This window comes from Perca flavescens, chromosome 9 (assembly GCF_004354835.1).
Source record: "Perca flavescens isolate YP-PL-M2 chromosome 9, PFLA_1.0, whole genome shotgun sequence".
Taxonomy (NCBI): Eukaryota; Metazoa; Chordata; class Actinopteri; order Perciformes; family Percidae; genus Perca; species Perca flavescens.
This window is the reverse complement of record NC_041339.1, coordinates 3,018,382-3,043,093: the sequence shown is the minus strand read 5'-3', so window position 1 is coordinate 3,043,093 and position 24,712 is coordinate 3,018,382. Positions and strand designations below refer to the sequence as shown.

The 24,712-nt window shown below is 42.3% G+C and overlaps 1 protein-coding gene across 3 annotated transcripts in view; it reads left to right on the top strand.

Annotated features, from left to right (window-relative positions):
- The first annotated feature begins 283 nt into the window (after nucleotides 1-283).
- Nucleotides 284-24,712, top strand: part of lnx1 (ligand of numb-protein X 1) — a 62,273-nt gene continuing 37,844 nt past the window's right edge. For 2 of the 3 annotated variants that reach the window (XM_028588349.1, XM_028588347.1), the window contains exons 1-2: nucleotides 17,445-17,525; nucleotides 21,942-22,460. In XM_028588349.1, coding sequence (XP_028444150.1) covers nucleotides 22,006-22,460 — 455 coding nt within the window. In that variant the 5' untranslated portion in view covers nucleotides 17,445-17,525; nucleotides 21,942-22,005. Of the gene's footprint in view, nucleotides 300-17,444; nucleotides 17,526-21,941; nucleotides 22,461-24,712 lie in introns of those variants that run through there. The other variant, XM_028588348.1, reaches the window with a different exon arrangement.

The window sequence follows — 24,712 nt, the reverse complement described above, 5'->3', positions numbered from 1 at the left end:
TTTTAAATAAATGTTACTGTAACTCCACTCCCTTTAAACTGCCGTCAACAGGAGCCAAGGCCACTGACATAATATTCCCCCAGTGATCAGTACTGGCTGTATGTTACCACTTTGGATACAGTCTCTAAGGACTTACATTTATGGAGGCTGCATGTGCCTGCTTCTGCAACTTTGTGACTTTGGCAGAGTAACATTTGGTAGTTTATTCAGCAGCATTGCAGCCCTAGAGCAATACAGTCTGCACTGGTCACTCATGGACGCTGTAAAATATCTCCTCAACAGGCCAGCACACAACAAAGGTAAGTACTGTCTTTGCAATGAGGTAAAAAAAAAAAGAAGGCTAGCAGAAATCGGTAATCCCATACATTGTGTAAATTGTGGACAAGCAGAGTAATCATGTTGTCATCATGAATTTATTGAATCATCTCCTTTTTGATCTTCATTTAATCCGGATGGTCTCCTGCAATTGAAATCTCATTTCCAAGAGTTCTGGCTAAAACTGCACCGTCATGATACACAACCCAAACACAGAGCCACAATAGAATTAAAGGAAAGAGTTATAAATCTTAAAAGCTCACATTTCCATGTGACTGCTGTGTGATGAATGTTCTGTCGCGTACCTCTCTGGCTCCTCCTCGTATGTCTCCTCTCATCTCAGTCACATTGGCTGCGCCTCCGATCGTTGGCCTGAGAGGCTGATCAATCAGCGTCAGCGCTGACCTGTACGAATGCCATCCGTCACGGCCGCGTCTGTAGGCGGTTGTGACAGCCTCTTCGGTGCTGTATGGCCATATTCAAACACTGGAAGGCACGAACAAGCTCCTGGAATTCATTTCATTTGGATGGGGACTATTAGGATAATGATGATAAACATTGCTAATCCCCCTGTGTGCTTTGTTCCGGGTATTAGAATTGCAGAGTTGATCCATTGATCAATTCTCAGAGGATTTGGAGAGAGCGTGTGACAAAACACTGAATTTATTTTGGGGTCCACAGGGCCTTGGATATAAGTTGTCTGTTGTGTAAGATAAGTTTTCAAATTGCTCCGTGTTTAATTAATCCTGACTTTGTCTCCCATAAGGCTTCTGTTAAATAATTATTTCTTGGGTCTTGAGGGTTGAATCCTCAGCTTGTTGGTGAGATGTAATCAGTCATTTTCAGAGTCACACGGAAAGAGGGAGGATTTTTTCTTTTAATCTAACTTTCTATCACAGTTTGACTCACAGGCTGGTCATAATTGGATATGGGCAAGATCGTCATACCCTAATCTAATTTGACCACATCAAATGTTCACGTTAGCCCGTGTGCATCTCCGGTGTCTGCTAAGCTACCTACAGTAGATTTTAGCTGTGTGGTTAATTCTCACAGCCGACGCTCACAGCGCTGAGGAAGCAGTCTAAACTGTTTGCCTGCATTCGGTCCCAGTTCATTTAGCTGCTGCCCGCGGGACTGAATCGCTTTATTATAAATGAGGCGCCTCATTGATGTGCCTCAAAGTCAGAGGCTCATTAGAGCTAAATACTGTGCACTGGCTGAAGTTGCATCTCAATGACTCCTGCGGCACTGCACTACCACTCTGTCCAAACTCCATCACTTTGAAGCGATGGCAGGCGTCTGACTGGCACGGCTGATTTAAAGGCAGGGTTGGTAACTATTTCCAATATACACTTTTTTATATATTGTTTGAAATGGTCTTTACACCCTAGACTATATCCACGACGTTCCACTTCTGGGATTGCTCCGATGCCACCGGAAATTGCTCTGTTCGTCCAGATGTCCTCTTCCTTTGTGTTGGCGTTCTAACCTCCGGTGGATTTGTGAGGACTATGGTTAACTGCTCCTCAGATCTCTGCAGGGTAAATCCAGACAGCTAGCTAGACTATCTTTCCAATCTGAGTTTTCTGTTGAATGACTATAACAACCTTTGAACGTACACAGGTTATACCAAAACAAGTTCCTTCCCGAGGATATTTTGCAGCGGCACTGTGGTTCCGTCCGGCAGCTAGTGCCATCGATGATTGTGATTGGTTTAAAGAAATAAACCAGAGCATGTTTTTCTCCCATCCCGGAATGCTGTGTGGACTAACCAGACCCTCCTCCGCAGCACTGTGGAGAAAGGTCTGCCAATGCAAGACTATTACACCCTAAGAGCAATGAATAACTTACAGGCTTTAAAAAGGAGCAAAAAAGATCCATCATCTGTGGCTGCTGTAATCCTGTAAAAACGCCCACCAGTCACAGCCTCGCGGTCCGCCTGGAAAGAACCAATGAAATGCCTCATTGACCTGCTGCACGTACTCTACCCATCCTGTGTACAAGAGCTGAGCTGAATGTGCGCCGGAGTAACTGCAAGTACCGAAGGATGGAGGAGAAATCTCAGCAAAAAACTTCCACTGCCGCAGTTACTTTCAACCGCCCGACCCGCTAAAAAGGCAAAGAAAAAGACTTAACCTGAAAAAGCGGTGATGCAGCGGTGCTCATGCACATCTGTGTGTGAGCCCCGAGGGCAGAGGGAGGGGTTAGAGTGAGCCCAGAGGAGATGCTACTTTCAAATCAACATTACCAACCCTGCCTTTAAACAGGCAAAACAGCATTTCTTTCCACTCAAACTGATGCTTGTTGTTCTCATCAGTTATCTGAAATTCTGCATATATACCGTCTGTGCTATCAAAAATTCCCCAGCTGGCTGATTTAACATTGTGTATATGATTGGGTATAAGATAATCATGTCGAGCCAGGATCAAACAGGCAGTAGCTGTCTGCAAGCTAATCCTAGCTATATCCATTATGTTTCAACTGCAGCTGCTGTTAATGTTGCTGTTTTCAGATCACACTTTGCTGAGGAGTTAAGAACATACAGATGTTATATCTATGCAATGTAAACACAGCACGGGAGCTGTGTGTGTATCTCACTGTATCTCAGTGCGGAAATGTGTGCTTAATCAGATCTTTTTTTGTATCTTAAAGGACTAGTTTAACATTTTAGGAAATACACTTGTTTGCTTTTGAGGCGGAGAGTTAGATGAGAAGATTGATACAAATCTGTACGTTAAATATAATCCAATCCATCCAAATGTATTTACAAAGCACATTTAAAATGAGTGACACAGAGTAGGCTACTACACGGCACACACCGGAGATGCTCATTGCTTTGAATAATTTAGTGTCATTTCCATAATTACTAAACACAGATGTTTTTTTTTCTTGTAATAAAAATGACAGAAGAGAATGAAATAAATTTCAAACGCTACATAATTTCCCACCTTACCAGTTCACTGCTTTTTTTTTTATTGGTCTGAGGCCACTTCACAGCAGTGAATATTTAGACACAGATTAAAGTTAGCCTTCCCTTCTGGCTAGTCAGAGCATATTACACGCAGGGAGTTCTACATAATGTTTGCTTTTGTGTGCGTGTGTGTGTGTGTGTGTGTGTGTGTGTGTGTGTGTGTGTGTGTGTGTGTGTGAGAGAGAGAGAGGGAGAGGGAGAAGGTGTGTTTATGGTGATGAAAAGAGAGTACGTGAGAGAGAGCGTATGCGCACACAGCCCCTCAGGGGGTTGTTAACATGTTTATATGTGGGCGATGTCACTGCTCTTCTTTCTCCTTCAATTGACTTATCGATCCACTCTTAATTATGTAACAATTTCAGTTTAAAAATAGGCCTTCGCCACATTCAATATGCTACAGTGTACCCAGCTCAGGCCATCTATAGGCTACCACAGGATTATAGGAGCTACATAAATGTGATTACTACCGGTGCAAGGGCCCCTTAGACAACAAGATCAATTCCAATTCAACATGGGGTGGCTTTAAACATACAAAATAGCAGAAATCCTGTTTCTCATTCATCCATTTAACACAATCTTGTATATATGAGTGTGCCCTGTCTTGTTTTGTCTGCCAGTGGTTTGGCTGAATGGTTTTGTTCTGTACCAAACCTTGCTCTTTCACTGTGCCGCACAGGACTGCTGGCAGATAAAGCCAAGCACAGCCATGCTGGGCAAACCTGGGATGTCTGATTGCATTGTGGGAAAGAGAGAGAGAGAGAGAGAGAGAGAGAGAGAGAGAGAGAGAGAGAGAGAGAGAGAGAGAGAGAGAGAGAGACTGGCATCAGAGTAGCCATCTGAGGAGATGACATCAGTTCCCAGAATCCCCGGGAGCATCATACTCTGTTAAGCTTACAGTAGTTGGCATTTCATTGTAATCCTCCTACAAAAATACACAGAAAAGCGATTATGTTGATACAGTATATGTAATCTTTGCTAAATACAGAAATATAGGCGTTTAAAGTTCTGTCTGCCTGTGCTTAATTGTTTGCTAACTGCAAGTGTGTGTTCATGATGGTCAGTTTCTATTTATGTCCCAGCCCCTCCCCACCCTAAGCCCCCCTTTGCGCCTCCCCTTCCATCCTCTCGGTGATGCTAACCTCCACGTCTGCTCAGCGTCACAGGACAGCCGCAGGAGAGGTCGGGGGGGAGGGAAAAGAGGGGGAAAGGGGACCAGAGGGAAGGAGAGGAGGAGGAGAGGGATGAATGGAGCTGGTGTTGGAAAGAGAAGGGGGGTGAAGGGACAGAAAGAGAGGCAGAGCTCCAAGTGTGACCTACGTGTCACTCCTGGCCTTCTCCTGCTCATTTGCGACACATCTATTAATCTCTGGCTCTGTTTTCCTCACGTCCTTTCTGACCATCTCCTTCCTCCATTCTGTGAACCAGTGAGTAGGCTTAAAAGCCTCTCCGCCTCCCTTTATTAGCCTTGTCGGCTCTCTTCCCGCTTTGTGATGTGAAAGCTCTCTTCTTTTTTTTTTTTCACAAAAGCAGCTCGCCTCCACAGTCTCCCCCGCGTCATAATAACTTCAGATTCAAACACTGTTATTCTTTATCTGACTCTGACCCTGTTTCTGCTAAGCTTTTCTCAGAAGCTTGGGCAGCGCTGCTTGAATATCTTATGTCACCCGTAGGTTATGAAAACCGTATCCGCAGTGTGTGTCTTGCAGATATTGGTAACACTGCACACTGTGTACAGGACACACAAGAAGACAAAGACACACTGTTGCAAAAGCCTGTGAAAAAGCCATATGTTGTGCACTGGGGAAAAAGAGGGCAAGATTTTCACATAAAGCTGGATTAAACATTCAGTTGTATCGCTTAGATTATCCTCGGATGGGTCTAATGTTGCATTAGGCACAGAGCACCTTAACAACATCATAGCATGGCATGCAAATCAAAAGTGTCCCAGTACATGATTTTTTATTATGTCAGAGAGGTGTTGATCATACATGCTTATTTTTTTAATAAGCAGCAATAAACTACAGCCTCAAAAATCCAGTGGTGGAATGTAACTAAGTACATTTACTCAAGTGCAATGCTACAAGAACTTGTAGTTAACTTCAGTGTTTCTATTTTGTGCTACTTTATACTTTAACTCCACTACCTTTTCACAGTCAGATAGTGTGAAGTAACTTGCCGCTATAACTAACTCATTATATGTTTTGTATGTCAAATCTAAATCTGCAAAATTGCAGATTTAGATTTGACATACAAAACATATAATGAGCTAAAATAGAATGCATTGTTAAAGATTAAATTACCCAAACCTACGTAAAATAGTTAGCATTAGCTCCTAATCAATCAACTACAAAAACGAAATGCTTCTTTTGCATTAAAGCTTCTATAATCAATATTTTTTATGACGAATGGATCACAAGACTACATGTATGTGAAAAGGAGTCGCTCGTAGTGACAAAACCACAGAGAATTATCCACAGATTTCTGTAGTTCCCTTAAGCACTACGGACATTTTAGTGTCTTCCAGCTAATTGTTTGGGTTTTCTGGCCCCTCAACTTTACTGTTTTGATTCACTCTCACAGCTCTCATTGCATTGTTTTCGGCAGTCAGCAGTTTCCAGTGAAAGAGCTCTCAAAAACTGACTGTTTGCTAACGGACAAAGTTAGTGACTAGGCGGTTAACATACAGTAGTGGAGCATTTAGCGGCTAAACAGCAAGATGTTTCCCTCAGGAGTTGGTGGAGACCAAAACAGAGCTAAAACATGAGTGAATAATGGACTCACATTCGCAACGTGGCCAGAAACGCGACTCAAGTTAATCCTAATGTTGACGTCTTGTTGTCGTCATGAGCAGAGACGTTCTGCTTGTGGGCAGCACGTGTAGCACACTGTAAAACCACAACATGTTTTTTTACACTTCAGTTTTACAAATAAGATATAACGTGTTAAAGGTGCCCTGCCACACGTATTTCATTAATTTGTGGTAATGTCTGAAGGTCTACCGTGGACTCTGTAACATTTTTTGTGGAAAAAGTGCCTTGGTTACCTTGTTTCAAGCCATTGTAGTTTGGTATAGAAAGCCTGGAGGAAGACTCAGCTTGATTTCTGCCAGTTCTCATTAATATTCAACAAGCTAAGCTGTTTGAATCTGATTGGCTAACAGCTAGCCAATGAGAGCCTGGCTGTCAGCATCCTTTACCCAGCCCAACTGGGCGAGCTCATGAATAGTAATGAGCTCAGGCAACATGATGTCAGACTGACCAGCTTTTGTAATTGGCCTGATTTCTCTGCTTATTTCTTTTCAGTGGCTATAGCGGAGGAGGTAGCAGTCCATTTTCACATTCACGACATAACACAAACACATATGGACCTAACATATTTTAAAAAATACAAGAAAAAACGGTTTTGTGTGGCAGGGCACCTTTAATTAACAATGTTTTGTTTTAGTAGGTGGATGTTACCCTGCCAGGCTAGCTGTTTTCTCTTCCGGCCTTTTTCAGCTAAGCTAATCGGCTGTAACCTTATCTTTACTGAACAAATATGAGAGTGATATCAATCTTTTAGCTAGAAAGCAAATAAGCCTTTTTCCCAAAATGTTGACCTATTTTTTTTTTTTAAATAAAGTATACACAGTGTTCTGAAAACTTCCTCCATCACTGAAAAAATAACGCTGTTAGTACTGTTCAATCACGCTCTTTCTTTAGTGATATTTCATGGGTTGTTTTATTGGATTAGGTTAAGATGTATTACATAATATCCACATATCTGTTATTACATGTAGGAGCAATGGAGCATAATAGCATTATATGGATTTGTCACAGAAAGCGTTTAACATAAGAATAGTATTAATCTAGTAATAACTAAAAAGTCATACAGATAGCATTTGTAATAGTGGTGGCATATTAAATGCAGTTTTAGTGTAGTAATATATGTATAAATGCTACACCCTGTCCTACAGAGAGGTATGATGTCATTCCTTCTCCAGTGTTTCTTTGACACGGCTGCTGTCCGGGTCAATGTGAAGCTGTAAAGCTAAGCCCCCAGGCTGAATGAGAGCCATCGAGATGCTTCACATCAAAGACTGAGTTACCCGCTGGTGGCCGGCTTAAGAGCAGAGCAGCTGCTGTGACTGAAGCAGTAAGGGCAATGGCTGAGCAACACATCAGACTCTACACTAGAAACACGTAGAGGCGAGAGGTGTGCAGTGGAAATCAATACAACAGAGAAATATGGCAGCAGTAGCAAGAGGCTTCACATCCATGCACAACAATTAAAAAGAAAACAGGGCAGCAGAAAACAAACCTGCACCAGGTATCAATGTGGCAACAACAAGCACGTACAGTTGATTGTATCAGGAAGCATGAAATTAGAAACCTATTTCCATGGCAACAGACAGACAGAAATAATGGCCCTCACAAATGGATGTCAGAACACCCACACAGAACAGTTACACTGATCTTATAATTATGATTTCAGATTAATGTGATTTGGTGCGGCATGTTCCCGGCAAAGTTCTTATGTCTCGCTCCGAATACATGAATATTTTTTCTCAACAAATAAACATGTTGACTTTCACTGTACTAATACGATTTTAGAGCCCCTTTGGAAGTTAGCGCCTGCAAAGATCTAAGGCTTTTTGGGAGCGCTGCTAAGCGATCACAGTAGGGTTGAGCGAGAGGAGGAGAGATTTGTGAATATTCATAAAGCTTAATTCATTCAGCGCTCAACAGTCCTTCCCAAAAGGATGTTTGCTTTCAGAAACACTAAACAGAAACAGGCCCTCGGCCCTTGCATCCTCTCTGGCGAGCTATTTTGCTTTGGTGCATTTCTGCATCATCATGCGTTGTTTCCATGCTAGGTGCTCATGCATGTTGATGCAGGGTTGCATGGCAGCGGAGTGGACTGACTGTCTAATAAAAGGATGAGAGGATTACGGCTGTGATGAATGGCTCCGTCTGTTCACATTCTTGTAAGTCCTGGTCATCTGGTCTGTTGCATCATAAGCCCAATTTAATCGCTCCAAAATACTATGAAATGATTGGAGCAAGACCAGCACGGGCCCTAACTGGCCTCTTTTTACTGTATGCTGCAAGCTGACCCTAATTTTACATAACCATTACTAAAGTTATGAAAGTTGGACAGAATTGGAATTGGAGGGGATGAAATGACATTTTTTCAGATGAGAGTTTTCCTGACAGGGGAAGATGTTAAGGTGATACAGTGAAGCGGTCGCAGCTCAGATCCAGATGTAAATGTCATGGGAAATTAGACTGCGGACGCTCTACACTGGCCATCTATTCTCAGTGGACTGAGAGTGTTTTCACAGCTCTTCAGAGGCAAGAAGGTCCTGCTGAGAGATCGAGGGCTTGTCAGGGACTGGGATATAGGCATGGGTATGGGGGATTTAACAAATGGAGTGGCTGATCTTTGCAGTTTAACTACAGTTGTTAGAAAAAAAAACCTGGAAAGATCAAAGGAAGTATTGAATGCTGCATGTTTCACCCACATGCAATCTATACATTGTTCATGACACGGACACGCTTTTTCTGGGTGAAAGACTTTGGTTCTCCGCCGGGACACAAACACCGCAGCACTGCTTGAAAGCCCTGCGTTTTATGATCCACGCATCCACGCACCCACGCACTCAACGTGGTGCATACGGCAAGTGCATTAAGCTATAAATACGAATGGTTCATGAGAATAGTCTGCAAATCCGATCTTTCCTTTTTAAAGCTTTAGTGCATAACTTAATAATCAACGTCCGTTACATTCAAGCCATTGCCAAATGAGTTGCTCCAAAGCTGATTAAGAGCATTAGCTCCACACAACTCTGTCTGGATTTCTCAGTATGGCTATGTTCAGAAGATTGTGTGGTCCGGTGATTTTCCCGCACAGAATGTCATGTTTTTTTAATCCTCCGTGTCCTCCTTGCATACCAGCAAATGCGTGGAGGAGGGGTGGGGGCACATGTGTGATCACGGAAGGCTGTATCACGCGGACGCGCCGACAGTGTTGTTGTCATTACTTAGAATTCCTCATGGGGGGCGACAGAAACTATGCATTATAGCTTTAACACATATTATGTGTAATTTCACACACTAGAAGACATTTTAGTCAGTCTTCTCCTGTCACTAGGGCTCAATATTGTTCAACAATTTTCGATACCGGCATGGATGCCAATTCCGTGTCTTCTAAACCGGTTGTTAAACGATACCAATTTTATAGAATCAATTGTAACAAAAATAAATTACAACATTGAAAATATTTTATTTTATTTTTCCTACTACGTGAGCCCGTCCTCTGTGCATTTGAGTTTTTCCTGAGAGTCCCTACAACATGTAATGTTAGACAGCCAATCACCAGCATTATTAGATCTGGGTAGAAGCATGCTGCATGCTTATTGGTTCACTGACGCTGATGAGATTTACTCCTTAAAGGTCCAGTGTGTAACTTTTAATTTTTCATTATCAAAATCTGTGTTGCTCGTTCACAAACTTGTCCTTTTTTATGAATATTTACCTCCACCATCAATTCCAAGTATTCCTATTGTCTTGAAATTTTACATTTGCATGAACTGGGGTAGACGCTCCATATTCATGCGCCATCTTGAAATACGTTAGCCGGTGAGGGACATACAGGACATACTGCTCCGCCTGAGACGGGCGTCATCAGAATAAAGTGTGAAGGCTACCGTAGCTGTAATACCTACTTTGAACTGCGTAGTGCGAGAGAGTTGATTGCGATATATGATCTCAACGCTAGATGGGAGAAATTCCCACACATTGGACCTTTAAGTATTTAAATTGGGTATTGAATGACGAGGCATTTTTCTTTACTCAATTAATGAATAGAGGCAATTTGGTCGGTGCCTAGTCCTCCTGTACCTGTTACAGCACCCACAGCCAATCAGGCTAATCTGCTGCTGCCAATGGCAACTTCTGAGTGACATACGGGGTCATGCTGGACCAGGATAATGAGACTGTCCCGCTGTCAAGCATCTGTGGCCCTGCTCTAGTTTTCCTTCGACACATACTTCACACACACACACACACACACACACACACACACACACACACTTCCAGGCTTTTATAAGCAGTCACAAACTAAATTGCATTCACTCAAAGGCAGAAATATTGAAATGAATGTAAAATGTTAACATTTTGTCGGTGAAGCCTGAGTTAGATTGATGGCTAATGTGTGTGAGGGCATTGTAAGGTGCTTGTGTGTGAGACTTAATGCTAAGGTGTAGTTTTGGCAGCAGAGAGATTAAGTGCATTCATCTTCATTTGCTGGCTGGCATTAGCTGTGTTACCTGCTGGAACAGCAACGCTCTGCTTACCCCCCTGAGACTCAGACCACCGATTCGACGCTGAAAACAGAGCCAGACGCACCTCTCACTTCATATCGCTCTCTTTCTCTCTCTCCCTTTTCTCTCTCTGTGCCCTCTTTTATTTGTCTCTCCCTCACTTCTCATTCTGCATTCTGCTCAGCATCAATCCCTCTTGTCCCACATGTTACAATCTGGCTTGGTGTCACTGTGACATTTGACAAATAGCATAACAAATAACACTATCCACCCCACGCACTTTGAATGATGATGTTCAAACCAGTGATTACTGCTCATAGAGCAAGCTATCAGATCTGCACGAGCACATGCACTTGCATGTTCTGTACTCATACAAGGCACTTTTCCCTGTGTCAAAAGTGGAGCCCCTTTTGACGCCTGACTAATGACTTATTCTAAACATCATTATTTCCCCATATTATTTTGTCAGAGCTGGGAAAATTAAAATCGACTGCCCTACTTTATCACCATGGCTTTTTGTGCAAATGAGAACAGCACTGATAAAAGAGAAGTGCAACTCTTAGATGAAAACGCTCGAAAACTCATCCTTTCTGGTGTCATGTGGCTCCAGACTGAAGTGTGTTAGAGGAGGGTGGGGTTTGGGTAGGTGGCAGCGGGCCAGGGGTGTCAAGCACACACTAATGGATGAGCTCCTGTCTGATGTGTGGCGTTTTTTTGTGCCTATATATGTGAAAGTAAAGTGCATATGTTTGTATGTGAGGCGCTGGAAGTGATGGGAAGTCACATTCCATTACTGTGGCGAGTGAAAGGGCGAGGGAAACAATATGAGACAGGAGCGCTTGTGTATTTCAGATGCCAACTTGAATCAGGTAGCTGAAGATTACCAGGAGAAATTGAATGCATTTGATTCAGAAAATGTATTTATGGGAAGAAAAAGAACAAACAGCTGAGGTGAAACAGCACCATGAATCAAATGAGAAGAGAGAGAAACAAAAGAAAAGAAGAGGGATAAAAACAAATTAAAAAAAAGTGGGGAAAGTGGGCTGGAAAGATGATGCAAAGAGGGTGAATGCAGCGAGTGTTTTTGAGTCATGTTGTTGAATAATTACACAGGGACCAAGTCTAAGAGCATTACTTTTGTTTGCCTACTGTACCAACTCAGTTGAGGTAAATTTCCCCAACAAACTCAATCTAAAAATAGCCTTCAGATGTCACATAGATAAAGAACATCTGAACTCAATAAGATGATTCGTTATGAATAAAGTTTTACCTTTAGGCCTATAGTCAGTGCCATTTTACAAGTCTGGTCTACATAATGTAAAAGAACCTGGATGGTATTCTTACATGTTTGCCCAATATTAATATTGGCCTTGATAGCATATTACTCATAACTTTCAATGTAAATACCTTGGAAACACTTACTCAAGAATAACAGTGATCTGGGCAAGGAGCTATCACTTATCTTTGAGTCATACCAAAAGTAAGAACTTTATGAAACAATCAATGTAGCTATAGTATTAAACTGCATAAAGCAATAACATCACAACTAGAGTCTCTCTTTATCAATGTCAATCAATAAGAAGTCTACAGGTATGAAACGGTACACACTTCCTGTCTCCTAAAGGGGCGTGGCCTCGTTTGAACGTGTAGTGAACTTAGAGTGGATGGATGAAAAGTTATGTTTAGATAATTTATTAATTGTGTTCTTTTGCTAACGTTAGATATTTACACAGATGAAAGACATAATTAGCTTCAGAGAGCACGGTTTTGTTAGGGTGCTCACGACCGTTAGCTGACGTTAGTTTCTCTGTGTTGCAAGATCTCGCGAGAGTTTGGTTCTGGGACAGAAACAGGTCTCAAACAAAGTTAATTTTCTTCTGATGTGTCCATCTGAAAAATGCCATTTTAGTATCAGAATATTCTGGAGATATGTGGCTTATGAAGAATGGGTCCACTAGTCTCCCAAAGAGCCGTGGCTGTGGCCGTTCTTAACCGTCTCTGGTTGTTCTTAAAGCTATAGTGCGTAGTTTATGTCGTCCCCATGAGGAAATCTACGTAAAGACAACAAAACTTTTTTTTACAATACATAAAGGGTTTCTTTTGTTTTGTTTTTTAAAGATCACGCCCCTTGCATTGATCAATGCTGTTCTTGCTGCAGTCTGTATTTCCCAAATCTCTACAACAGAGGTGGCGAGTAAAATGTTATCTTGCCTTTTCTTGGTTAATGATGTAAATTCTGATTAGAATTACAAATCATTGTTACAAGAAAACTGCCGTGCAGAATTATTACTAAAATACAGCAAGCGGCTTAGTGGAGATAGAGTATAAATATATTATAAATGTGTGTACCATAGTTCAATATGATTATTGAGTGCGGTGCAGCACAGCATCAAGGAAGGGTTTTATCTAAATTCAGTGGGTGACGACTGATAGAGGCTATATTATTATCGCCCTTTTTAAAACAGACTTTAAAGCTTTAAAAGCCGAGCATGTATTTCTCATATGTTTGTAAAAAAACCTTGCCTTTCTCTCAGATTGACCCCCGACATGTACGCTCACAACACCCAAGCACATGCATCTCCAAAGAGCCACACCTGCACCCACACACAGTCTGCAGTGAATGGTCACATTAGAAGGACAAGAAGAAGGCCGTCTCCGTGGTGATTGTGAAGCCGGCTCGGTTGCTTCTATTTGATGACCTTCCTTCCGTCTGCGGTTTCCTCTCGTCAATATTCAAGCTACGGAGAGCGTTAGCAATGGTACCATGAAATATGGATGCTGTGTGGAAGGAAGAGAGAAACGGCCGACCTTTCACTGCCACATGAGAATGGACAGAAAAAGAAAACTCATGAAGGGTATTTCAAAAAGTGAGTTAAAAGGGAAATATGCCCTGTCTTTGTATCAGCCAGTTCCTTTACTCTCTCATCTGCCATCTGAATTCAAATCATTGCCGGGGACTTAAAGGAAAAGTGTATCAGAGGAATGAGAAGCACAGCTAAGCCGGGAAGAGATAGAGTTAGCAGAGAAGTGAGTTTGGTGTGTGTGTGTGTGTGTGCGTTTGGGTGTGAGAGAGAGAAAGGAATAAGAGAAAGTGTCCAATGTCCAAGAGAGACAGGGGGAGATTGGTTTCACCTGCACCACTGTGTTTAGATAAAATCCAGCGGTGTGGGGGTGGAGGGGAGAGGGGTGTGTGTGTGTGTGTGTGTGGGGGGGGTGGGGAAGCTGAGGACTCAGCAGAAATAAAACAGGATGCAGGTTCAACTCAGAACTTCACAGAGAACTTAAGAGTTGAGGAAACCATTCACATATTTGAATCACTGTAGCTATATACACCCTATAATTTAGCAAAAGAACCATCTCACGGGCCTACAGTGGTCGACAGGGGCAAACGCACTGCAACTTAATGAAACACACGCAAATAGACAAAACACAAGCAAATTCAGAAAACATTTTTCGGGGATTGTGTGCTTTTCCTTTTTTTCTCTTTTCGTTTCTGTATTTGCAGCGTGTTTGCTAATTGCTGCGCATGTGTTGTCAAATTAATGAAGACGTTTTCTTAATTTGCTTGTGTTTTGTAGCCGGGTTGACACCAGACCCATCTCAGCTATAACTGAGAGGGTCTGGGAAAGGTTCATTGACAGTTCATTTCCAGAGGGGCGTCACCAACGGACGCAACTCAAATGCCTATGGGCGCATTGGATAGTCCTTCAACCAATCAGAGCAACGATCCGGGTGACGCTTTTCACATCCACTAAAAAAAATTTGATTTTGGTTTTTGGTGTGGTCCCTCCAAACCCTACTTTCTCCTTGCAGGTGTTGCGTATTGCAAACATGTTATCTTCTGCACACGCGCTGAAGAATTCCTAAACAGCTGACGTGTTGCAGGTTAATTCACGACGTTCCCGACCACCGCGAGCTGGTACGCGCCACACACGGCGGAAAAGTTTTCGAGAAAGGAAAAAGAGACTGTGCTGTGTGCCTGTGTCTTTGAGAATTGTAACTCGTATAGTGTCAGTTAATTGTAGAGTTGACCGGCATGAAATCGGCATATGTCAGACTGACCTGCAGTTCGCTGAGCACGTGAAGCACGGCTTCGGTAGCCGTCATGTTGAATGTAAACAAAAAGCTGCTCGCCGTCGCTGCGCTATCGTCGTCACGTAAAGCCCGCCTCAGCGGTTGTGATTGGTGTAAAGCCCGCCTCAGCAGTTGTGATTGGTGCCTCAATTTTGTGAACATTGGAAATGGGTTTGAATGGGCTCTTCGCCAGACTGACTTGCAGAGCAAATCTCAAATTTACCGGAAGTTCGTCAGGGTTTACCCAGGCTATGTGTTTTGTCTATTTGCGTGTGTTTTATTAAGTTGCAGTGCGTTTGCCCCTGTCGGCCACCGTACATTACCCCCCAGTTAGAACATCCTGCTATATGATGCCTTTTCATCAGAGCCAAGGAGAGAAGAGAATGGAGACAGAAGAGTGGTCATGTGGAAAGGAAGTGGGAGTGATATGACAGCTGCAAAGGTCGCCAGGAACTGCTCCATACTGTTTCTTGTTCATCAGCCGTCACAGTGAAGAGAGCCTATACTCTCTACCTGATTGTTCAGTGACTGAAAGATACACATCAATACATTAACTCTCCCAATCCGAAGGAATATCACAAAAGACGAGCATATAGTTCCTGTTGCAGGAGGGCTGTGACTGATGTGACTGTGTGAGTGAACTGTAACTAAAATAGAATTTACTTAGAAATGCTAATGCACAAAACAATTCAGCACCTAAAGGCTGCATGTGGTATCAGTGATTAATGTCAGAAACATTTTAAATCTCAAGCAAATGAAACAAATTGCTTATGAATGTATATTTGTTTTTAGACTCCTGTTCATTGTGATGTACATTTATTCATTTTATCACTTCATGTTCATTTTCCTGGTGATACTTACATTGTTTTACTTAAGTAATATTTGCAATGCAGGACTTTTACTTGTAACAGAGTATTCTTACAGTGTGGTATTAGTACTTTTACTTAAGTAAAGGATCTGAATACTTTTTCCACCACTTGTGACCACCTCAGAATCTGTCATTTAAAGAAAAAGTCCAATTCAAACTGGTTATATTTCTCTATGAGAGGATGATTTTAACATTACCCGTGCTGGTCAGTGATTTGAATCCCGTCCGGAACGTGTATGTGGTTAATTTTTCACCCCGACCCTGGTAATAATTTCAGCTGCATTCACCTACTGTTTTTCAGCGAACTCTCTGGTACATTTTGGTCCTCCTCCGTCCAAAGCGATGTCCCTGAATATAAATATATTTTTTGCTAAGGGCTCTGCGAGGCTGCCCCTAGACACAGCATTGCTTTGAGCTAAATGCTAATGTCCATATGCTAACATGCTCACAACGGCATTGCTAACATGCTGACATTAATTTCAGATTAATGTTCACTACTGTATGTTCACCATTTTAGCTTAGCGTGTTAGCATGCTAACATTAGCTACTAAGCACTGACCACTGAGTACAGCTGAGGCTGATGGGAATGCCATTTAGTTTTGTAGGTATTCAGCAATAAACCATAGTATTAGACACATTCAAAGTTATAACCTGGTGACCTGGAGTTATTACAAATGTTTCTGAGGGAACATCTGGAATATCTGGCAGTCACCCAATAGCTGTTGAGATATTTCATTCTGAAATTAACGCCACTAGTGTATATTCATGGTATCAAACACTTAAACCTGCCTTTAACAAGCAATGAACATTGTTGTTGCTATATTTCAATTAAGGATTTCTGATGCACAATGGATCTCTTGTTTGGCAAATTTCCCCTTACTGTACCCTGTATAGCAACACTTGAGTCACTGATATGATGTTGCAGAATAAACCATATACTGTAGGCCTACAGTTTGAAGGTTATATATATTCTGCCCAGACATATTCTAATGATCTCAGAGTGACTCATGAAGAAACGTCATGTTGTGTCTGGAGCACCTGTGGCTCACGGTCCCAGGGTTTAAAGAGCAGCGTGAGGTTGGAAAAGACGAGGAGGAAACCACATCTGAAAACCAGGATAACAACTGTTTTTGTACAAAGCCAGAGTCAAACGCGCGGCTTTACAAAAGCATCCTATTGTCATAGCAAAACCACAACGACAAAAAGAAGGCCCTGTACAAGCAACAAGTATTACAGTGTGTGTATTGTACACAGGTTTAAAGTACACGCAGAACATGGTAGCATTATCTCAGCCTCAGACATGTTTACTCAGATTATTGGCTTCCTGTTTATAGACCACAGCACAGTCATTCTGTTTAAGCAGAAGGTCTGCAGGAAATCAATCATGTAGGTACAAAAAATGTTTTGTGGGTTATTAAATCTTTATTGTGTTATGAAAGTGGGCCTGTCAGATCTTGTAGCTCAATCTGCTGGTGCCCTTTTACAAGACATTTCAATATTTTATTAATAAAATGGTGTTTTGTTTGTTTTGCTAAAAAATGTCTCAACTGTTCATTTCCTAACCCTCCATTCTACATTGTATGTGTCCACTCTACTTCATAGGACATTCCAGTTTCTCCTGAACTGCCAGAGCAGGTTTGGGCAGTTCTCCTGTTTACCTTTCCTCTGGCTCCGCCCCCTCTGCTCTGCCACTTCCTGATCACCTTGGCCTGATAGAGGTGAGCAGCTTCTTAACTCACACAGGAGCAGTCTTCTCCGCCTTGGGTTGTAAAATTCCCTCAAGACCGGCACTCGTATACAGTTTCTCCATTTAAAGACAGGCAGCCAATCGGCAGGCTCAGTGACTGGGACAAAGTCCTCTTCACTGAGTCATTGAACTGTCCTTTGCTGCCCGCCCCCCCCCTCTCTGAATGGTTTAATGTTACACCCTCTGTGAGGCTTTACCTGTCCAGGTGAACTGCTATGCCGAAAGTGAACGTCGCTCATGAAGCCATGTAAGTACTTTCCCCACTCCAAGTTGGTTTTGTTATCAGAAATGGGGTTGTTAATTGTCTTAAACACTCCAATAGTGCAACTTTGTCGGTAGTTACAAAACATGTTTCCAGAGTCTTTTGCTGGTCTGTGTTATTTGCATGGATTTCACTTGCATTGAATGCCTGTGTGAGTGTTCACTTTACATGCTTATAATGATGTTTACTGTGTAGATTTACTGTTAACTGTGTGTGTGAGTGCTAATATCAGCATGTCAGTTAGTGTTGGGTACAGTCTGTGCTGATCTAGTCAGCCATTCTGATATTAGAGACACTTCACAGAGCTTCCCATCTGCCCGCAGCTGTTCTCCCAGATTGAGGTGTCAGGTTCTGGCTCAAACTCACGTAGAGATATGCTACGAACTCAGAGAGGGACCGGCGTACCCAAACATACAATCACAAGAACCTTGAGGTTATTTAAGGGCAGGAAATGCATTTTACATGGAACGAGAATTTGAAAAATGCAGAAAAATATTACATTATGTTATGTTAGATGTTGTTATGTTCATGTAGAGGAATGACTCGTGATGGGGTTCTTGATAGGGTGCTTATTCTCTAACACTGTAATTGACATCCTAATTATCAGTAAGGAGAGGTTTCAGGTATTAATTTGTCCTGTTATATACAGTAGAAGTAGTGCTTGATTTCCACTGTTTGGTTTTTTTGATGTGTGTGGTTATGAAACAGATGTCTGCCGAAAAGCTTTTAAAAAATGGCTTACCGGAATTTTCAGTATGTCAGCGACATGTTTGAACACAACAGACTATGCTGTACTGTGTGAGTGTGTGTGTGTGTGTGTGTGTTAGATTTGACACACTCTTTGTGCCTATAACTCCAGTCTTCCACATGCTTATTTGTGCTCAGGGTCCGTGTTTATTGAGCTGCTTGAATCAGCACGCCATTCAGATTTTTATGATCTGATGATAAACTGATATGTTCACGACGAGCAACTTCTCGTTCAGCACTCCCACTCTGCCCTGTAATTGTGCTGCTGAGCGAGCGTGGGCCCTGTGATTGTGTGTCAGCCTTCAGATGAGTTTGTTTCATTACATGACTCACAGAGCAGTTTGTAGTCTTGTCAATGTGAGCCCACACCTCCCACAACTGAAATCTGTGTCCGTCAAAAACACACTGTGGCATGAATTTCAGCACGTGGCAGCACATGAAAATCAAATCTGCAATGATTAATAAACTAGGTATGCAAAATAGAACTGTGCGCCAGCGTGTTTCGCTCACATGCACTTGTCTGATTTGGCTGACTGCGCCTTTTTGCTCCGAGGGGTGTGTTTGGTTGATTGATACGCTACAGATATGATTGATTGTGTTGAATGTGAGGAGTGGTTATGTACATAGCAACATGCTAGTCCAGTATGGAAAGCGAGAGTGCCGATGCAGACACATTTAGCTTATCATTGGGTTGTTTTTTTACACTCAATCGTTAGGAAAAAGAGCTGACTTGGCGAGGCCTTGTATCATTATTACCTCGTCAAGTCATGCCAGATCACAGGAGAGTAGGCTGAGAGTTAATTACCAGCTGTATTTACATAAAATGTGCAATGTGTGAGGAAGAAGGTGTACGCTATCTTAGATAAGTAACGCTCCTACAGTATGATTAATAGTTGAAAAGGGACTATTGAGCCAAAGCTTGACTTTAGAGCTGCAAAGATTAACCGATTAGTTAATCGTTAATTAGTTAACTATTCAATTCGGGTTGAGTTACAGCTGCTTAAATGTGAAAAATGTCTAGTTTATCCACGCATCTGTCAGTAAACTTTATATATTTGAGTTGTGGACAAAACAAGACATTTGATTAATCGAGAAAGTTATCAACAGATTAATCGACCATGAAAATAATCTTTAGTTGCAGCCCTGCATGACATGACTTTGGTTCAAAGACAAAGGAATAACTTTTTCCTTGGTGTCGTATTTACAATCCAAACAGCTGCTTCTTCTTTCACTTTGTGATCAAAACTGAAATAGAAAACGTGGACAGACTGCAGCCCAACCCAAAACCTCACACCTAATGCTTGTTATATTGTACTGCAGGTGTAGCTATTCATAAAACATCAGTAATGTGTGGTTAAGGCTCAGCCTATCAGCTCTCTGTTACTGTCTCTCTAGAGCAAAGCGTAGCCTTCCAACAGGACTGCTGTGGCAGCGTTGTCTCGTCACTTCAGGGATTAGTGACGAGCCGGAGAGAGCTGATGCTCCTCAGGCACGGGCGTCCTCTGCCTGTTTGTCTGTTTGAGTGGGCGTGTGAAGGCATGCATGTGTGCGTGTCTCTGCATGTAGGTGCGTGCATTTGTCTGCCGGGAAAGTATAGTTACTGTGTTATTCTCATTCCAAACAAATTGTTAATGGGTTCCAGTCAGGCTGTGAGTAGTAAGATGTCATCCATTTTGTTTCAGAACGGGCTAATACATTCTGATCCATTTACTATAACATTTTTTTGTTAATGTGTAGTTGTATTTTCTCTTTTATTAACACCAAAGTTTCCCAGGAGAGCAAAGAGAACAAACTCAAAAGAGATTATGTTATCCTGTTCAGATCAGGAGTTGGAGAGAATATCAGACCACCTTCATTTTTCGTTGGATCTTCTAGCTTTCCCTGCGTGGCGATGAAAGTGTTCTGCTCCGTAGATCAGGCCAGACCTCAGACGCAGCAGGTGCCACAGTCTGTGATGAATCAGCCATGTTACCGCAAGCTCTCAGCGAGAAAGTTTATCTTTGTTAAGCCTCTTCTTATTGTCCCTCCCCTCCCAAACACACCAAAGACACTGAGCTAATATGACTGTCACAACTCGCCTCATATTGCTTACGTAAATAAAAGAAATGAGGGCGGCCTGTTTGTTTTGACAACTCGCCGGTTACTCAGTGGATTTTTATGTTGTACGTGCACGGTCATATTTGTTGGAATTAGCATATCGGGAGAAACATCAAAGTGCATTGTTTGCTATGATTCTATTTAGAGCATGGGACTGTATCCAATTAAACTAGAACAAGCACTTGGATAACATTTGTATATTACAGACTCCAAACACAAGTTATGTTCCAGTTTGTTGTTGGTATTTTTTTTTTTTTTTAATAAGATCTAGTGTCTCATTTAGCAGCCAAGACCCAACAGTGGGTCCAGAAACAAAGCTTGTGGAGTGCCAACATGATGGCTGTTGCCGAGGTGACGTGTGTCTGACTGAGCCCATCTGTTCGTGTCCATGTGCTCGAGGAGCCTGCCTGTTTTGGATATGACGTGCACACTGGCACGCTCGCGGTGGTGAGCGCAACGTAAACCTGTGTGGCAGTAAAACCATGTCACATCCCGCAGCAGCGATGTGTGTTTGTCATGTACAGCGAGCGAGTGCTGCAGACTTGGCCTGTGTCTCTCCGTCTCTACACTTGCTGCTGAGATGAGCAGTATTGACGTTTCTGCATCCAGAGATGAAATCTCAGTAGTTTGATATCACTTCTCTGTGCCAGTGGAGGAAATCTAACAATGTGTGTACTGCAGTACACATTATGTGCTGCTGTTGTTCTTGTGTGTGTGTGTGTGTGTGTGTGTGTGTGTGTGTGTGTGTGTGTGTGTGTGTGTGTGTGTGTTTGTGTGTGTGTGTGAGTGACAGAGAAGCTCCGCTCCGGAAACACAGCTTATGAATATTTTCACACCCTGTTTACTTGACACGATAACTGTGGCTGCCGTCTCCCTTTCTTCAGTGGTGGAAAGTACATTTACTCATGTACTGTACTTAACTTTAAAGTAACTTAAGTATAACTTCCAGGTACATGTACTTTCCTTTACTTCCATTTGATGCTACTTCTTTAGCTAATAAGCTAAAGTCCCAATAAGTCGGCGTGTTCCTTTAAATAACCGTTCAAGGACCAAAGAGGTAAAATTATCATTTTTCAAACCAAAAAACCAAATGCTACAAAGAATGTAGAGTTGTGAAGCAGGACTTTATTTTTTCTCTTTTTCCACCCCATTACTCATCTCAAGACCCATCTGATTTATCTTGTGACGCTTTTAAGGGGCCTGATCCCCAGTTTTGGAACCACTGGACTAAACTATATACTTGTTAAAACTAGCTCCACCTCAACCAGCTACAGCAGTTAAATGCATGCTTACACATTAATGCATCTGAATTAACTAATAATGTCATATATAATAATAATATATCAATGATGAGACATTTCACTGCACAACCAGTACCTTTTACTCACATTTTGCCGATAATACTAATGTATTTGTACTGGAGTAGGATTTTGAAAGCAGGTCTGTTGCTTGTCATGGAGTATTTTTACACTGTTGTATTGCTTGTAAGTGAAAGATACGCATGAGTACTTCCTCCACTAGTGCCTCTCTTACACTATGTTCCTTTCCCTCACATAGTTCCCCACACATCTCGGTTGCTAATGACTTCCTCACTGGATCCAACGAGACATCCTGAGTCGAAATGAGTGTCCAGGAGGAAAGTATACAGCCTGAAGTTGCCATGCAGATGGCTGGAGCATCTGCTCCGCCCCTTTCCCCCTCAGAGTTTGGACTGTTGTCTCCGCCCCCTGACCTGTGCCCCTCATGCGGCCACAGCCACCAGCTGGAGGAGAACCATGAGTACCTCTACAAAGACGAGGTGGACGACGACCTCATCTGTCACATCTGTCTGCAGGCGCTGATCCGGCCACTGGACACGCCCTGCGGACACACCTACTGCGGGGAGTGTCTCACCAACTTCCTGCTGGAAAGCGACTTCTGCCCGGTGTGCCGCACGGCCCTCATGCTGCAGAGCTGCAGGAAGCCCAGCCTGCTGGTGCACAAGCTGCTGGACAAGCTTGCCGTGGCTTGCCCCTTCACCGACTATTGCACCGAAACCCTGGCCCGTGGTGAACTGGAAGACCACATCAAGAACAGGTAGGATGGAAGAAGCACCGTTTAATGTATCCCAAAGTATGGTAAAAGCAGTTCTCATCCAGTTATTACTTGGCTTGGTGTAATACTCGATTCTGATTGGTCAATCACGGCATTCTGCGGCTATTTCTGTATAACAAACCACTGCTAAGTATAGGTTGTCAGGTTCAGATTAAAGACCCAGGTCCTGCATCACCCTGCTCTACATTATCCTTTATGCATTTGCAGGCCTATAACTGTATCTTCCATTAAAGAAACTAAGATATCATCAGTGCTCTTATTAAACAAGTAAGCAAGAAGTGAGATTTCTCTCTCCTATTTACCCAAACTACAATGACCTGCAGTAATTACACACTCTAGGTTTCCCATCCTCCTCTGCCCATCGTCATTAACCCACAGCTCCGGTCCCAAAGGGGGGAGTTCTTCCTCTAACCCAACTTTCATCTAAACAAGGCCCAGCACCTCTGTTTATATATCATTAAAAGACAGTTCTTTGGTTTCTCTCAGTCTGGATCTGTTTTCATTAATGCTCATTAATACTCTCCTAGCCCAAAGGCCTCTGGGATAATTAGTGCATTTCGCCAAACATTACAAACACACACACACACACACACACACACACACACACGCAGCAGTGTTTCCTATTCATTTGCACTTTATAAAACTCTATAAACTCTTTTTCCTTCCCCTTCGTTCTGTCTTGTTTCCCACCACCAACATGCATGCATTTTCTCTGCTTCTTGTCTTTCTTACACCTTCTTTTCTACCCCATCCTTCCCTCTATCTTTTTCACCTTGCTCCATTATCTCCCAGTCTTTTCCTTTATGTAGTGTGAGTGTCATAATGAGGTGTGGAGCTCTGAGCCCGACTCCCAGAAGGATTCAGCAGCTCTCCCCTAGTTTGAAGGTGTTATCTGTGGAGGTGAGAGGCCACGTCCAGAGGGACGACTCTACACAGTCTGATGTGAAAAAGTTTCTGAAACTTCAACATTTCTATTCTGTTCACTTATTTTAATATGGCCCACTGATTGTGACTACACAGTATGTGTTTAATAAGTTGGTTATTATTGTTGGCCTAGTATTTGTTAAGTTTTAACATGTGCAGATGACTCAGGATTGTTGGATTGAACAACCAAATATTGGACTTTACCGACCGAAAGTCAAGTTAGGTTTCTCATAGCCCAAAATGTTCCCTAAAAATAACTGAGTTTTCATTATTTCAACCATGACACCAAGGATCTCGTAACCCTAACAGAATAGTCATTTTAACCCAAACCATGATCTTTCCCAAAGTCTAACTAAGTCATTCCTGTGCCTAAACCTAATCAAACCTGAACTATATCCACATTTGTTAGGTGCATGCTATTCTCTTTACATCTTTTCTGTATCCAGACATAGAGATACATTTCAAGACTGGTGATATAAATGACACCGTACTTCCCTGATCTATCTCACTGTGGGTATTTTTGTGGCCATGATGTCAGTGCACTCTGTCTCTGGCCATACCCCAGAATCTGGCAAAGGTTCAGGAGTTGTAATGACTGAGACAGCCATCTGGTCAGAGATGATTTCATACTCATGTAATCATTCATGACCTTTATTGGCCTTTGGTTGGATAAATCAGTAATTCTGGAAACAACCAGTGCAATGAAGTACAAAATCTAAACCATTTGAACAACGGTATTTCTTATCCACTATGTTTCTTTGTCCTGTAAGGGTTTGCACAGATGACTGCTCAGGTATTTTCTTCTATTTAGCCGGTTACGTGTCACTACATGTAGGCTACATGTACAGCTTAAAACAGGTTTTCTCTTCTCTGAACGTCTCTTGCTCTCATATATTTTGTGTTAGTCAAATTAATTTACCCAGAGCACCATGTGTGTGTTTTACTGATGTTCTGCCTTGAGCATGATCGTGTTTCTTTTCTTCTTCTTCCTCCTTTTTGTGTGAAAATGTACTTGTTTTCAAGTACACTTTCAAAGCCCACTGGGAGTCCTTAAAAGCTTGTGTGAAAATTTGGAAAAGAAATGAGGGTTCTTAATGAATGTGGCAGTTACTTTTCTATGTGACCTTTGTTAGTCTGAGAGATACAGAGAGAGACTGAGAGGGAAAAAAAGAAAAAAGAGAGATTTGGCCACTTTATAGCCTAAGCCAACTAAGGTGGCAGGTGGATAAGCTAACCTGTTTTGCTAATCACGTTAGCCCCATGTAGCCTTGGGTTACATGCCGCCACTCCGACGTTCTTCTATTCCGACA